The sequence below is a fragment of the Pochonia chlamydosporia genome, chromosome 3, assembly GCF_001653235.2.
Source record: "Pochonia chlamydosporia 170 chromosome 3, whole genome shotgun sequence".
NCBI lineage: Eukaryota > Fungi > Ascomycota > Sordariomycetes > Hypocreales > Clavicipitaceae > Pochonia > Pochonia chlamydosporia.
Window position 1 is genome coordinate 26,525 of NC_035792.1, and position 16,029 is coordinate 42,553.

Below are 16,029 nucleotides of genomic sequence, written 5' to 3' on the forward strand. Positions count from 1 at the left end.
CGAGACTGACCTCTCTTCTCCTTTGACCCGCAGAATTGCGTTTGCGTGATGTTGAAGGGCGCGAAGTTTGATAAGATGTCCTTGAGTGATGCGGCGATGGGCCTAGCACAAAATCTCTCTCTCCTCCGCCGGCTGGAACAGGCTACGGTTACCTCCATTTTCTGACTTCGGGTGACAGCCTTGGAGACGCGACCACAGTCTCTTATAGGGAACAGACAGTGCCTTCGAGGCTTTCGTGATAGATGGATAAAAAGCTCGAAACAGCTCCATCGCGGCGACGGTCCGCTCCTCTAGATTCGAGTCGCATTTGCGTTGGAACTTAGGCAAGTTAGTTTGGGGATCAATCCATCTTTCTACAGCGGACTGAGCACTATCATGCAAGTCCGGCACTAAAGAACTCGTGGACATGGTCTAGGTGGTGGTGATGATATCGGCACCTTTCGACAATGGAACCCGCATGTGCCCCCGGTGGGTCTTTGGCTTTTGGTATTGAATTAGGGGGGGTGATTGAGTCAGCTACAGAAGACATGCAACAAAACAAAGATACTTCAGTTGATGTGGTGATGGCCACGAAACTAGATGTATCTTGTTTAAGTTTCCCAATCATCGTGTATTTTCCTAATCAGCGTGCCCCCCGTGTCCAACTTTGGGCACGGGGCACCGGTCGGTTTTGAGACCCCCAAGTAGAGCCAATTAGAATGCAGAATTTTCCTTCTAAAGTACGATAGTAAAGTTACTATTATACTTCACCTCTGAAAACTGTACTTCGTAGTATACTTAGAAGTAAAGATAATAGTATCATAGTAGACAGAATAGTAGGATAACATAGTACAATAGACAAGTCTGAAACAGAATTGAGAATGCGCGTAGAGGTGCCGGAATCCTGATTGCACCTTTCCACCATCAACCTCCACAACTGCACCCATCAAAGTCTTGAATTTAATTTTCCCTCCCGGATGACTCAGGCAAGGGGAACCAAGTAGGATTAGCTGACTGCAGATCAAAGGAACCCGAGAGCTTCTTCGCGCCATAATTCTCAACCTTTACCTTGTCATTCTCGTTCGTGATATGAATCTGCTGCCTCGTGGAGGGCGAATTGTCGCTTTCCTGATAGTTCTGTGGGCGAAGCGTGATTCCAGACTGTGCACCCTGGAAGACCGTAACAGGCAGGTCATACGTGTCAGGCATGTGGTGCATGCCCAGGTTGAAGTACAGCACAATGTCCTCCTGGTCGAGAGACTCGCCGTCGAAGAACTTGTTGAAGTCAACAAGCTTAGGTGTAATAGGGTGCGCAGAAACTGGCTCCGTGTCTTTGCGCTGGACTGCATACAGCTGGTGTGTCGCCCAGTTGACTTGGTTCGGGAACCGGGTCGAATTCTCAACCGTAAGATGGATGCTTGAGCCAGTTGAAGGGTAGATGCGGAAACCGGGATACTCGCCAAACTTGTTTGGCTTATCCTTGTTCACAACGGAGTACTGCGCGGCTGCATTCGGAGCCCAGTTGATCTTGCCCTGATCCTCGTTGGTGACGAAGCCAGTGCTGTATAGCCACGCTATGAAACTGAAACTCACCCCAGTTTCAGTTTCATGAAACCGGGCGCCTGTATAGTTTCAGTTTCATATGAAACAGTTTCTAGTTTCAGTCCTCCTGGTGGGCAAAAAGCTGGCGGGCTACTATATCCTCGATTGCTGGAGTATAGTGCCGCAAAGAAGCTTATTCTGATGTTCAAATTCGCTTGCCGCCTTTCTTGCTCTCCTCGGCTGTTCCCCTCTCTTTGTTTATTTGGCTCGCGAAACTCATTGAAGGTTTGTTACGTGCATGCAGGCCTTCAGTCCGCTTGAGAGTCATTTCGGACGAATGGCGGCCCCACAGGCTCTCCGCTAGAGCTGAGGAAGTGGCGGAGTGGGTTCAAGAAACACTAATCTGCTCTCTTGTGGCCTAGAAACTGTCGAAAACGATAAATTATTGACTGACAGTAGTTTCTGGCCAAATTGTAGGTATTTGGTTAAAGAAATTTGCTGGTTCAAGGCTCAAATGTAGGGCGAAAGGCTCTTTTATATGAAACATATGAAACCGACTGAAACATATGAAACTGTTCAAGTTGCAGTTTCATATGAAACTGTATGAAACTACACGCGTGGCTAGACAGCACTGGCTAGGTCCACTGACCTGCTGATATGTCCAGGGACCAGGAAGTGCCGATACCGCAGGACCGGGAAACTGGGGGTGCCTTTCGACATGGTATAACTCATGGAACGGTGTCCACGACATGACGGCATTTTTAAATGTTAGACAAGTTCGAAGGTAGACAATCTCAGCGGCCAATGCTTGGTTTTGCGAGGACAATTCTTTTACCACTTGGTCACTGGCAGTCTGTGATTCCAGCTCTCTGACCGCGAATTCAAGTTGTGCGATGTATTGCTTGGTTCTCTGTCGAGCCGCGCGCTGGGCTATTCGATCATGAGTTCGTTTGCGTTCTAACTTATCCGGAGTTAATGTAGCGGTCTGGCGAGATCCTTGCGGACGATTAGCAACGAATGAGCCTTGCACAAGTTTACTTATACAAAAATCAGGGCGAGCCCAAAAACATTGTTAATGAGTTGCAAATTCTCACTCAGTGTGGTAAATAATATAAACAATACGTATATTGGCAATATGGACCCCCTCGCAATATTATTGTATTGTCAAGCGGCGCATATTGTATTACGCAATATGCCATTGGTCCATATTGTATTGTATTGCCAAGAATCCAACATATTGGCAATATGACAGTATATCCCGTATAGCACGTGACCATTAAGGATATAATTCAACTGTCGTAACTAACTACAACATAGTGCTTTGAAACTCTGATATCCCAAACCATGACTTCAAACACTCTAATGCTTCAACTACATCACTCCCCATGCGATTTCGACGATCTGTAATGGTTATCTTTGCCCCAGAGAAGAGCCTTTCAGGCTCGNCCCAAATCATTTTGCGCAGCCCGAATTACGTCTGCCGAGATTCGGATGCCGATACCCGCAAGCGCCATACTCTCTCCCTCGCGCACTTCCAAGCGTCCCAAAACCCCCAACGAAGACCCACGAATTTCTCTCGAGCCCGGATTTACCTGCGCCGTGGCCTGTTCGTCCCCGTCGCGCACGCGCCTGAACGCCCGAAATAGGTCCCCCGGCCTAGCAACGGCTTTGCTTGCGAAGCCGTCTCTCGGCCTTCTGACCTTGGTCCGCCGGCGGTTCCTGTCCGTCCTGACTTGTTTGCCACCCGTATGTACCACATTCTGCCGATTGCAGCGCCCCACACCTAAACCACTCTCTTCAACGCTTCCTAGTTGTCGCTCTTCCGTTCGTACCATCAGCCCGAACTTGTCGAAGCCAAAACCGGCTGGCAGATCTGTGACAGCCAACTTGCTGAGAGACAGCGCGATTCCTTCGCGATCCTTCTTCTTGACATATGGATCTTTATGAGACCAAGCTTTCAGATTTACTAAATCATCCGGATCAATAGGGTCGACCGATTGCTTGACTTTGCGTCGCCCAATTTGCTCAGCTCGTCTGTGAATCAACCTGTTCAACTTCACTACAGCTTCATCCCAGTCGCTCACCTGACGGGCCGCTGTGCAGAGTTTTTTGCAGAAATCTTCTCCCCTATGCGCCCACTGGTAATATTGAACCTTGTCTCCGCCCCAGATGCGCCTCACCGTCCTCAAACGCGCCAGATTCCCGTGTCCTTCCCGCAGGCGCCCTTCAGTGCGGTCTCGAACCCAGTCACCGCCATCCCAAGGACTCCGGCTTTCTATCTCCTCCCGCGAAAGCTGATCGCCGCCTGACTGTTGCTGTCCACTTCGTACCATCAGCCCGAATTTATCGAAACCAAACCCGGCCGGCAAGTCTCTGGCAGCCAGATTGCTGAAAACTAGACTGATTCTCTCACGGTCATTTTTCTTGACGTATGGATCCTTATGAGACCAGGCCCTTAAGTTTATCAAATCATCCGATTCGATAGGGTTGACCGAGTACTTAATTGGCCGTCGTCCAAGCTGCTGGGATCGTCTGTGAAGCAACATGTTTAACTTCACTACAGCTTCTTCCCAATCGCTCACCTTGCGAGCCGCTGCGCAGAGTTTGTTGCAGAAATTGATCCCACTATACGCCCACTGGTAATACTGAACCTTGTCTACGCCCCAGATACGGCTCACCGTCTTCAGGGCCTCGACACTTCTAGATTCGTCACCCTGACCTCTCATCACTCGGCTGTTCTGCAGCGCGCCTGGCATTTTCCCCGACCCGTCGAATCTTCACTATCTCTGTTGTGGACGTGATTCTATTATTCCCAAAGCTATAACCTTGGGATCTCTGCATCTCCTCTATACCGCGCAAAACTCCATCTCGGCTCCTGCGCTGACGCCGTCCAGATTATACCACCCCCATTCGATCTGACCTCTCTCTCAATATCGGCCACACCACCAATTCCCCAGACCGCACCTGCCTTCCCGCACCTCTTCCCGCACCACCTCCCTTCCTCACGTAGACACGATACCTCCACATACAAACCGTGTCCTCCACCCACGAAATACTACCGACTTCGTGGACAGATGACCCGGCCAACCCCTGATGCCTTACTGGCAGATGACCAGGCCAACCCCCGACACTTCACCAGCAGATGACCCGTCGGACCGTGATAACTCGTGTGCAGCATGGCCCGGCCAGTCCCTGACAGCAATGATGACCGACTATCCACACCACCACATGCCACAATCTTCAGAATCACCGTCCAAATGACCAGACTATGCACAGCAAGAGACACGGGAACTATCCCAAGGCTAGACAGCACGCCGAAGACACTTGACCAACAAGACCCCTACGTATCACACCCCAATCTTCAAAATTACCAGCCAGATGACTAAATCCACATAGCCTTCAGTTACTAAAAAGAGAAGAAGGGGGGCGGGGGGGCGGCTGATATGGTTTTGCTTTTTCCGACATTGCTTTTTCGCGACGACAACGAGCAAACATTACCCTGCCGACCATTTGGGATTTGTCGCTTAAAGCGGCTAGCATTGTGAAGCATGTCTGTATTTTCTATGATTCCATCAGCTCTGCTCTGTAACAAAAAAAGCCATGGACCATTTCTCACTACACATGTGATAGCATTCAGAGCTGAAAGCGCGATGACACGTAGGCGCTCACATGCCCTGAGCCTTTGCCTGGCGCGTAGAGTCTGCCTGGCCGGCCCTGGATAACAGGCCGTAGTAAAACATCTATTCCATGCAGAACTATTCCCCTATAAGAACCAGCCATGCGACCTACGGCCCAGGGCCGGTTTTCACGGACTCATTCCAAATCTCCTTCAACATGTCTCGACAACCAACATTCACGAGTATAATTCACTTACGGGATTTCGTCGATGCCATTACTCATGACCCGACTCGAGAAAATACTCCAAACTACGTCGAGATCCAGACAGATCTCAACATCTTCGAGGAAGACGGTTTCCATGATCCTAATATCGCCACCGACCCCATTCGCACCCGCATCCATACTTATCTAACGCAAGAACAACAAGAACTCTACCTTCCTGGCGCTTTCTTCTACGCCGACGGCCGCTTCTCCACGACTCTGTCGATGGACGGCACTCTGGAGATTAGCACGCAGACGCTGAGCTTGATGAGGCACGTCTGGCCGAACATTCGCCCTAGCTCTGGCTGACAGCCTTAGACACCCAGGGAATATCGCCGACTCCGTCCAGTATGACCAGCACTTGCCAGAGCAATGGTGCCCGATGGTGACCGTCATCGGCTTCGTGCCGCCCCGTACTGACAACTCGCTTGACCCTTCCGAGCCCCGTCACTTCACAGTCGAAACATCTGTCTACGACGCATCCAAGGCAGCCCCAGCTCACTTCTCCGTAGTCTGCTTCTTGGAAGACACTAAGCGTTGGAAGAAAGTCAAAACGCCAGCACCGGGAGCTCTCCTCACCGTCACCGCGAAGATTGCTGGCCGTACCAGGGACACCAACCTCCTGGCCCTCCGAGTCCTCGACCTGGCTTACTTGCCAAGACCTGCCTCTGCGCCAACACCCACCCCGACCGATACTCCACCTTCGAAGCGATCAGACCGCTGGCGTGGCCGGGTGCCATCCACTCCTTCGAAGAGACCACGCATATCGGACCGTGCCATCGAAGCCGCAAACCCCTCTGATAGAAATACAACTCTGCCAGACGCCTCATCAGGCGCACTGGTTTTCCCGCACTCAAAGCTTACTACAGAACCCATATCCGTCCCGACTTCTCCGTCCACCACTGCTGGTCCTGAAGAGTCCTCCTCAACCCCGGGCCTGCCCCTGGCATCCGACGGCGGAGCTCGGCCACGTCGCAATCGTCATCCCCCAAGGAATGTGTTGACGTAGAGTAGACATAAGTAAATTGGATACAGTCGTCAAAAATTGGGAACAGTGACATCGACGGAAGACAGCAGTACAGGGACAATGAACTGAGCACTTCAGCAGCCCCTCGACATGGTAATTCGAGGCGAACTGGGCACGTAGCGATGATTGAGACAATAATGTGAGAATATAAACTACTAAATGGAATCTGACTAAATGATTTGCTTCCCCTTCTTTGCTGTGTATCCTCAGATACAGACGCGGAGTGGTAAAGACGTCGGAAGAGAATTGTCCCGTTCTCAGATGATCTTTTGACTAGACGTTTCAGCGTATCGGCTGTCTAACTTTTAGTTTCTTTACGGCATCCCTGGCTCGACAAGTCCTAAACCCCCGCACTGGAGTCGGCCACTAAAAGCTCCCGCCCCAACTTCTGAGTCTGCTATTGCGTTGAGAGATCCACCCCGTATATAAACTTCCTTTATATAAACTTTTCACATAAACTTTTCACAAACCACCAGATCAAGTCAACCTTTCGTTCCTCAAGGCTCTTTTGGGCAAACCGCTTGCGGTTGGTCTCCTGTTTGCTGTTCTCATGCACGATTCTGGCGAAAATATGCCTGGTGCATCCTGCGACAATGCCTCAACAGCACCTGCATTTTGTTCAAACACCGCAACGAAAACGTTCAACACCATCCGATGACCTTTTGGCGCGTTCCAGCCAACAACCATTGGACACAGACGAGAGCTACGCCTCTCAATGCCAGCCTTCGCCACCTCGCACGGGCTCTGTAGCCTCTTGCGCCAAGCCAAGGACGTCATGGATCTTCTCTCACATGCCAGACGAGGATATCGAAACGAGATATTACAATCAACGGACCAGGAAAGAAGAATGGCGCTGCAAGTATTGTGAGAAGACATATTCTTGTTCCGGTGGAACTGCGGCTCCAACTAAGCACCTAACGGATCCTCCTCCGGACGGTCATGGCCTCCCAAAGGGCGCCTCACGATCGGCCAAAGTAAGAACTATACGAACCATTCTCGAACAAGCTCGTCTTACGGCCGAAGAAAATGTACGAAAACGCCGTCAACTTAACAATCATTACGGAGACTCGGTCGACCCGGACCAGCTTGAAGTGTTGTACGTACGGTTTATTGCCGCCTGTTCTCTTCCATTTCGGCTTGTGGAATGCGCAGAATTCCGTGCACTATTATCCTACGTTAATGCCGATATTGATACCTGGCTTCCAGACACACACCAAACTATCAAGAAATGGATTATGCGCCAGTATGAAGATCAGAAGGAGAAGGTCAAGCAGCGCATTCAGTCGGCAAAGTCGAGGATTCATATCAGCTGCGATCTCTGGACCTCTCCCAACTCCCTGGCAATCTTGGGCGTAGTTGCTCACTATGTAACGGAAGACGGCAAGCTGGAACACCATACTTTGGCCCTAAAGGACATCGACGGTGAGCATGATGGTTCTCATCTCGCTGCGGCAATTATGGAAGTGGTTGAAGATTGGGGCTTTGCTTCTAAGTTGGGCTATTTCGTCATGGATAATGCAACCAATAACGACACAATGATGAAGTCGCTTTCTCTTGGTCGGTACCACTCACAATTTCTTTCGAACGCCGCTAACATGTATAGCCCTTCTACGTCAATTTGACATACAGTATGATCCCAAATCTCACCGACTCCGCTGCCAAGGTCATATTATTAACCTAGCCGCTAAATCCTTCCTCTTCGTTACCGATAACGAGAAGCTCGAACACGAAGATTCCAGTCTGCACAATGTGACACTAAAACAGATTGAGGCGTGGCGGCGGAAAGGCCCACTTGGTAAGCTTCACAACTTTGCCGTTTACATTCAGCGAAGTGTTCAGCGCAGCCAGAAGTTTATGGCTATTAGCCATGACCGCAGGCTTGCGCGAGACAACGACACAAGATGGAATTCGTGGTATACCATGCTGCGAGCGGCCTTGAATCTTAGAGAAGCAATTGATGGCTATTTCAACAAATGGGTAGAAGCAGATTGCGCTGGAGACAGGCTTTCAGCAGAGGACTGGACCATCCTCGAGAAGATTAAATCTTTTTTAGAGAAGCTCAAAATGACGACCAAGGCTCTAGAGTCATCGTTTGCAACTCTTGACCACGTCCTGTTGGCTATGGACTTTGTGTTGGCACAATTTGAAGCAGGAAAAGAGGCATATACGGACGATCCAATGATGGCACCAATGTATAACTCGGGCTGGGCGAAATTGGATAAGTACTATCGCCTTACGGACGAATCGCCTGCCTATGTCGCAGCTATTGTGCTTCACCCCTCGCATAAATGGCATTATATACACGAGAACTGGAAGAGGGAATGGAATGAGTCATCGGAAAAGTTGATTGAGACGCTCTGGGGTGAATATAAACCCGTGGAATCACTTCCTCTCGCCGAGGCACCATCCACGACTACAAACGAGTTCTTGAAATGGCGAAACAAGCATCTACAACCGGCACCTATCAGGGATGAGTACGAGCATTATTGTAAGTCTGAGCGGGTGTATGGGTTTACCAGTGCCCTGACATGGTGGCTAGAGGAGACGCAGCAAAAGACCTACCCTAACTTGAGCAAAATGACCGTGGACATACTGTCAATTCCTGCAATGGCTGCCGAGCCTGAAAGGCTCTTCTCTGGGGCAAAGATAACCATTACAGATCGTCGAAATCGCATGGGGAGTGATGTAGTTGAAGCATTAGAGTGTTTAAAGTCATGGTTTGGGATATTAGAGTTTCAAAGCACTATAATGTAGTTAGTTACGGCAGTTGAATTATATCCTTAACGGTCACGTGCAATATACGGGATATATTGTCATATTGCCAATATGTTGGGTTCTTGGCAATACAATACAATATGGACCAATGCCATATTGCGTAATACAATATGCGCCGCTTGACAATACAATAATATTGTGAGGGGGTCCATATTGCCAATATACGTATTGTTTATATTATTTACCACACTGATCCTCGGTAACCCTCGTATTCTCAATTAGCTTCCAAGGGGCGCCAAACCGGCAAGGATTCCTATTTCCGTTCCGAATGTTGAAAGAATACTTCAAACACGTTGGGCTATGTGTATGAACCTGACTCGCCCCCGCGCAAAAGTTGGCTTCGTCCTCAAATGAAGCAGCAAACCGTTCTCTGTCTTTAACAAGCCTAAGCATGTCGGTGGACAACGATCGCCTTGGCCGTGCCGCAGCAAATGCAGCCTCATCGAGGTCCTATACTACGGTCAGCTTCGTCACATCCAGAACACTGCTCTGACTAGACTCGGAGATCCCCACAAAACTCACCTCCGAAAATATGCTGTCAAGAAATTGGAGCACACGGTTACGATATTTAACTTCTTGCGCATTTCCAATTTCCTGGAGCAATGAGACCAACTGTAAATTGCCATGAAGCCACAGAAGGCCGTGGAAATGTAACGATCCTCTCTCGTTGGTTTCCACAACACCAAGGTACTGACTTATCCTACCGAATACCGAGTTGGTCCCAACTCGTACGTAGTATTTAAAGAACATGGATACCTCCCTGTGGAAAAAAATCGCCGAACTCACGGGATCGGATATCGCCAGTCGCAACGTTTGATACATATCATCCAAATTCCTCAACACAGACTCTGCCTCAGCAGCTTCCGACGTCCGATAGACGGCCAGTCTCAATTTTACCGGATTAGTTATGTCATTTGGGTTTAACGTAATCCAGATTGCGGGAATTCCACACCAAACCATCAACGATTTCGCCTTCCTTCGTGTCGTCAGGCGACTCTCTCGCGACATTGGCTGGCGGTAACCATACAGCGCGAGGCTCCTCAGCAGCTGATTCACCTCCTTATCACTGGTTCTGCCGCACAACTGCAGCTCCTTCTGGGCCGTCTCTAACTTTTCAGTGGTTAGAGAATGCACCATCTTCTCAACTTCAGCAAAATCTCGTCTGCTTAGACTAGCCATACTCGCACGGCGATTTCGACATCTCACGCCAATATTAAAAACCAGAAACGCAAACACCAAATGCATTGCGAAACGGCCGCCTTGACGTCTGAGGGTTAGTTCTGCCCAGGAACCTAAACTCATATTTCGAGATGCCATAAGATCCCTTGTGCTCCCTCCCTTTCCGTCACCTCCGTTACTCGTCGCCGACTCTTGAGCAAGCTGAGGACCACCTGTTCCATAAGGAAGTAACGTTGGGAATGTCTTAGCAAAAAACCACGCGTCAAGCGAGTCGGCAAACGTTTCCCCTTTTGAGACGAGAATGTAAGGACTCGAATGACTGCCCTCACAAACTTCAGCCGAGCATCCTGAACCATCCCCCGCCCCTCTTGCCCACCTCGCACTCCTTCCTCCCATGGCTTCACATAGATATGTCAACTTCTCTGAATCACGGATGCTGGGATGGCAGTCGACATTGACCATCCCGGACGCGCTGATATCTTGGACACCACCCCCCACGTCCCGTTCCGTATCTCCCACACTACCGGCGCTAGGCCCATCATCCTCCTGGTCCCTCATTTCATCGTCCCCTCGCAAAGATGCCAATACTTCTTGAATATCCACAGGCATGCCACCTGACAAACCACGTTCACTCGGCGGCACAACATGTGAGCTTTGTATTTTCTCCTTTGCAGAACGCTCATTGCGCTCCAGCCTCTCATAAACGAGTCTTGGCACCTCCTGCCCCTGAACGCCCCAACTATCCATCTCCGCCCTATTGATGGTGATATCAGCGTAGAGGTGATTATTTGCCTGTAACCACCGCAAAGCTTTCTCTACGACCCGTCGTCGAACGGACAAAAGCTTTGACATGTCTTTTGGAGCCGGCTTTTCCCTTCCTTCCCAGGACACGTAGATATCGTCCAGAACCTTAAGAAGCGGATGAGGGAGTACTTTTGTCGCTAATTCCTGCACATTGTTTGGGAAAACGGTGATGTGCCCTTGACGTGTCTCGCATAGTTCGCTGATAAGTTCTCTCCATCGGAAATGCTAACTTTGGTGATAAACCCATAACACGAGTTCAGCGCAATGAGCTTTTCCTCTATGGGTGTGAGACCCTTCAGTTCATCTGGGAATCTATGCTCACAACCTAATCGTGAATGAACTTGTCCCGCCGGGGACAATACCCCCTTTCTGAGATTCCTCACGCATTCGGAACATCCAAGTATGTTACTACCGGGCGGGAAGCACGCCTCACAAGTCCAAAGGGGACGGAGATTGCTTGCAGTCTGACTCGACACCCGCTCACCCCAACTAACCACTTGGAGGTCAACTTTGCTGAACTTGCAGTAACATATCGGACAGGTATGGGTCGGCATGGTGTTTTGGTCATGAAAAGCATCATAAAATTCCCGAACCGTTGACAACTTCTGTTCAAGGGGAATAGCCGTACACCAAGACCGTTCTCCAGAGAGTCGTGCCTTTTCGGCAAACTCTTTCTCTAGATGATTTAAAACACCGGCGAGCTCTTCATCGACATCGCTCGTATCATATACCAGGTTAATGTTCATTCGCGAATGTTTCAATCGCGGCTCACCATTGCCCCCAGTATCCTGTTTCTCTCTCCCCGTTGCGGGCGCTCCATGCAAGCGCTTCCTTTTTTGCCCAACTCGATGGCGGTCCTCCAGGTTAGCACTAAATACTTCTTCAGACGTGCGAATTCCCATTTCACTCAATGAGGTGCCATCAAACCCGTTCTTGGTCCGTGAACTGGCCACTTCCCCATGCCACTCCCACCCCTTTGCAGATGCCGATCTCAGATCCTTCAATCTCAATAATCCCTTGCTCTTACCTGACTTTTGAGTGTCCACATATTTCTCTTCACCCACTTTTTCACTCTCATTCTTTTTCACCCTCGTTGTAGATTGTGCAGTCTGACATCGGTTGCGATTCCCCTGTCTCAACCTCCGTTTTTCACTTTGCCAATTTGGACAATTGACACTCCCTGTCCCACTCCCCAATTCTCGATTACCACACCGTTGGCTCCTTCCACTTGCTTTACCATTCTGGAAATCATTCAGAGCTGCATTATAAACGTCAGCATATGTCCGAATGCCTAATCCAGCAAGAGTATCGTTCCGCCACTCCTGACTCTCCGACAGCGTGCTCGACTTGGCCTGCTTACTCCCTTGACCATACTCTTTCAGCCACATCTCAATAACCTCGGATGAACGGCGAATACCTATTGACGCAAGAACCGTACTCTGTTTATCGTCCTTACCAACGACATGCCCCTCTTTCTCAGACAACACTTGGCTCTCCTGGTTTTGGTCCTCCATAATTAAGGACAATTGACGGCTTGTGATGGCTCTCTGCTTCCGTTTCCTCATGGTATAGCTTGATTCTAACTGCCTTAACTGCTCTTTTATGCTAATTGGAATCTATGAATGAAGACTGGTAGCCTGACTGTCTTCCCACCCATAGCCTAGTATGTGACCCATCCGATAGTCCCCAACTTTGGCCCTTGACCACAAACTTACCGAATCCCCATCGTCAACTTCCAGCTTCAATATCTCCTGATCTAGGCAATATGTGGCTTACCCCACTCGTACTTTTCCATGGAATATCGAAAGAGGCGCTCTGCAATCAGCTTCGGGCAAATCAATTTCTCCCTCCCACACCCTTCCTTTGTTTTGTCTCCTATTAGTTCTCCATTTGTGCTCTTTTCCTTCTTTTCCTTCTCTATCTAAGCTTCCCCAGCTGCTTCACAATCACCAACAATACATATTACATCCTTTCTACAACGATTCTTTAATACCGCTACAACTATGTCTGCACTAGACTCCGCTACGGCAGGTCAGGGTTTACCAAATCCTCGCAAACCCCTTGACAGCCAGAAAAATACGGGTACTGATATGTCCATAATGATTCTTGTCCAAACCAATTGTCCCAGCAGATTCGCATATCAAGACCAGCATTATATCAGAGGCCTCAACGCGGAGACTCTAGCAAGAGTTTTCCTCCCTTCTCCACCATGGCTGTTGTCTCCAGAATACACGCCGCTTCAACCAGACCCCGACGAGGCATGTCCATGCATCTTCTTCAGTCTTAACCTCTCCATCTACAACCAGAATATTGATCCGGAAGAATGGACTGAACAATGGTTCTTCATGAACGGTCGTGTCCATCCTTACGCATTAACATGGAAGGTGGAACAACTCAACGGCGTAGAATCAGACGACCGTACTTTAGTCGACTACACCATTCCGACACTTATTGTCCGTGATCAGGGCTACCAGCCGTACGTATTTCACTCCTGCTTCTCTTACAAACTAATCACCATATCATTTTCAAAGAATCAACCCACGACCTTTTGCCGCAATAGACCACTTTCCGATGGTGCCTCCGATTGTCAGTTTTACTGGTCCAATCATTGGTTCTGGTCGAACTCATCTACGAAAAGATATCCTTCCTAATCTGAGCGATGTTCAATTGAAATGCTGCGGCTTTGTGCAACTTTCTTCCTTTATCACGCCTGGGGACCCATCCAAACCACCGTACAGAGGTTTCCATCCATTCCAAGCTTTCCTCATATTCCCTATACACGCCAACCCATGGGCTTCTCTATGTAAGAAAATGATCGAAAGGCAAGACACACAGTTCCAAGCCAATGCGCTGGTCACCTGCACGGGTAAAATCGCGGGTTTACTACATCACAAAATCATGCTGCACCCACCCAGCCTGGAGCAAGACTACGTTTTTATCATCGTTCCAGACAGCTGGACCTTCCTTGACAAAGCCAACTTCAACTCAACCTCCCGGCACTCCTCCTACACAGAGCCCAAGCAGCAATCATCAGGACTCATGGCCTTTGACGACGCTCTGGCCAAATTCACCTCCCCAAGGAAAGACATGATCAATCAACCATCCCACCCTCCCAACCTCATCTCAGACGAACAAACTACTCCTCCAATGAAGCGCCACAACGCTGAAAATTATCAAACACCAGCGAAAAGACTTTGCAAAGCATCGGGATCAAACCACCACGATGACCCACAAGGTAGCTCATCATCTCCGCCTAATGATCTTGATCAGCTTGGTGACTACAGTGATCCAACTCTCAGTCCAGATGGTCCAGAGGCCCCTTCAATAACTGCCGTCATGCCTGTTGATTCTTCAAACCGACCACACCGAAGCCGACATCCGCCAAGGAAATACCTGGAATCTGACTGACAAAACTGAAGGAAGAAATGAGCAATAGTATAATATGCAGTGTATAATAATTTGGAAACCCCCCAAAATCGACAAGTCTTCTTTCATTGCCCAGGATGACATACGAGGCTTTCTCTCAAAGCCCTACTGCTACCCTGACTGGAACAAAAAATCCTGTATCAACCCATAGTATTTCCCAATACTATTAGCACAAAACCAAAAATGGCCTGACAAGGCTGAGTTCAATCCAATATATTGAGTCAATGCGCTGCGGAAAAAGCAATTCTTATCTGCTGCCATGACAGAAATACAGCATCCCAATACTGTTCGCCCTACTCACCTAATCCACCATCACACCCACTGTGAATGATCCAATGCCGTCATATGCACCTACTCTTATTGTGCTTTTCACAATTTGCTCCGGCTGTGATCTCTTCTGAACAATGACAAATCCGCTCCAATCAATCACTAACATATCCAAAATCCCACCTTCGTTCCTCAAGGCTCTCTCCCACAAACACCGTTTGCCACCACTGTATAACGTAGATGCATAGCGAGTGCGCCAACATACCGAGTGCGCCACCTAAAAACCCTATACAAAGGGGGGTTTTTATATCCCTGCAAAAAACCGCATTTATAGTTAGAAATTGTGACGGGCTTAGCCCAAGTTTGTTCAACATAGGGGTGCCTTTATACTGTCTATCTAAAACTAAGGAGAAAGGAAAGATCAGAGCTCGAGGCTCGCCTCGAACTCGTGGTCAAACAGTCGTTGGGACTAAGCGAAATAACCTAATTACAGACCTGGCATAGCCAGGTCTCAGATACCGGGTGTAGCCCGTGACACTGCCTCTCGTATTGCGAGACCTTCAGGTCGAAGATTCCGATATTATTGATTCGGAATCGAAGAAGGATATCACACTTTCAGACTCCATCACGGCCGCAACCTAACCATACAATTTGGTGGGGAAAGTGACTTGTGGATGTGTGGATTCTTAGCGGGGTTTAGGCCCTCAAACCCTTGGACGGCCCCCTGTAGCGTTCCCTGTACGGTCCCCTGTTAGTGGCACAGCCTCGCCAATAGTTTAATGAGTATTGCAATACTATTATCCATATCGATACCCTGTCCATGTCCATATATGGAAAGGGTATTTCCATACTTGGGCATGGAAAACCACCCTGGTTGATCACCGCGGTCGGTGAGGGAGCGAGCCTCATCCGATGACGCGGTTGGATCTTCCTGCAATAGAAGAGGTGCGTGGGCGCCTTTCTTCGGCCGCAGCTACATGTCAGCTGTGCGTCGTTGTGGTTGAATCTTTCATGATAGTCAGCATAGTCCCCGTGATGGGTTCTCGCCGCAAGCAGGTGGTGGAGGGTTGTGCGTGGGAGAGAGAGCTCGTGTGGGCAGCCACGAGGGAACTGTAGGTTCAGGGTCTTGTACTTGTCAGGAGCAGAGGTGT

The 16,029-nt window shown here is 49.2% G+C and overlaps 5 protein-coding genes across 5 annotated transcripts; 3 read left to right on the forward strand and 2 right to left on the reverse strand.

Annotated features, from left to right (window-relative positions):
• Window positions 1-102: 102 nt before the first annotated feature.
• Window positions 103-408, reverse strand: VFPPC_17785 (hypothetical protein; the record flags this gene model as incomplete). The annotated part of the gene is made up of 1 exon (XM_022429468.1): window positions 103-408. One exon carries the CDS (start codon window positions 406-408, stop codon window positions 103-105), a length of 306 nt encoding a protein of 101 aa, XP_022285494.1.
• Window positions 409-939: 531 nt separating this feature from the next.
• VFPPC_17045 (ATP-dependent DNA helicase PIF1) lies at window positions 940-4,277 on the reverse strand (the record flags this gene model as incomplete). The annotated part of the gene is made up of 2 exons (XM_018294795.1): window positions 940-1,601; window positions 3,038-4,277. The coding sequence occupies 2 exons, from the start codon at window positions 4,275-4,277 to the stop codon at window positions 940-942; spliced, it is 1,902 nt and encodes a 633-aa protein (XP_018136267.1).
• Window positions 4,278-5,782: 1,505 nt separating this feature from the next.
• Window positions 5,783-6,409, forward strand: VFPPC_06550 (extracellular membrane protein, 8-cysteine region, CFEM; the record flags this gene model as incomplete). Its single annotated transcript, XM_018294796.1, has 1 exon — window positions 5,783-6,409. One exon carries the CDS (start codon window positions 5,783-5,785, stop codon window positions 6,407-6,409), a length of 627 nt encoding a protein of 208 aa, XP_018136268.1.
• Window positions 6,410-7,020: 611 nt separating this feature from the next.
• On the forward strand, window positions 7,021-9,181 carry VFPPC_17784 (Ribonuclease H-like protein; the record flags this gene model as incomplete). Its single annotated transcript, XM_018290310.2, has 2 exons — window positions 7,021-7,984; window positions 8,031-9,181. 2 exons carry the CDS (start codon window positions 7,021-7,023, stop codon window positions 9,179-9,181), a joined length of 2,115 nt encoding a protein of 704 aa, XP_018136269.2.
• A 4,007-nt stretch (window positions 9,182-13,188) lies between these two features.
• VFPPC_12422 (hypothetical protein) lies at window positions 13,189-14,593 on the forward strand (the record flags this gene model as incomplete). Its single annotated transcript, XM_018290309.1, has 2 exons — window positions 13,189-13,661; window positions 13,717-14,593. 2 exons carry the CDS (start codon window positions 13,189-13,191, stop codon window positions 14,591-14,593), a joined length of 1,350 nt encoding a protein of 449 aa, XP_018136270.1.
• Between the last annotated feature and the right edge of the window lie 1,436 nt (window positions 14,594-16,029).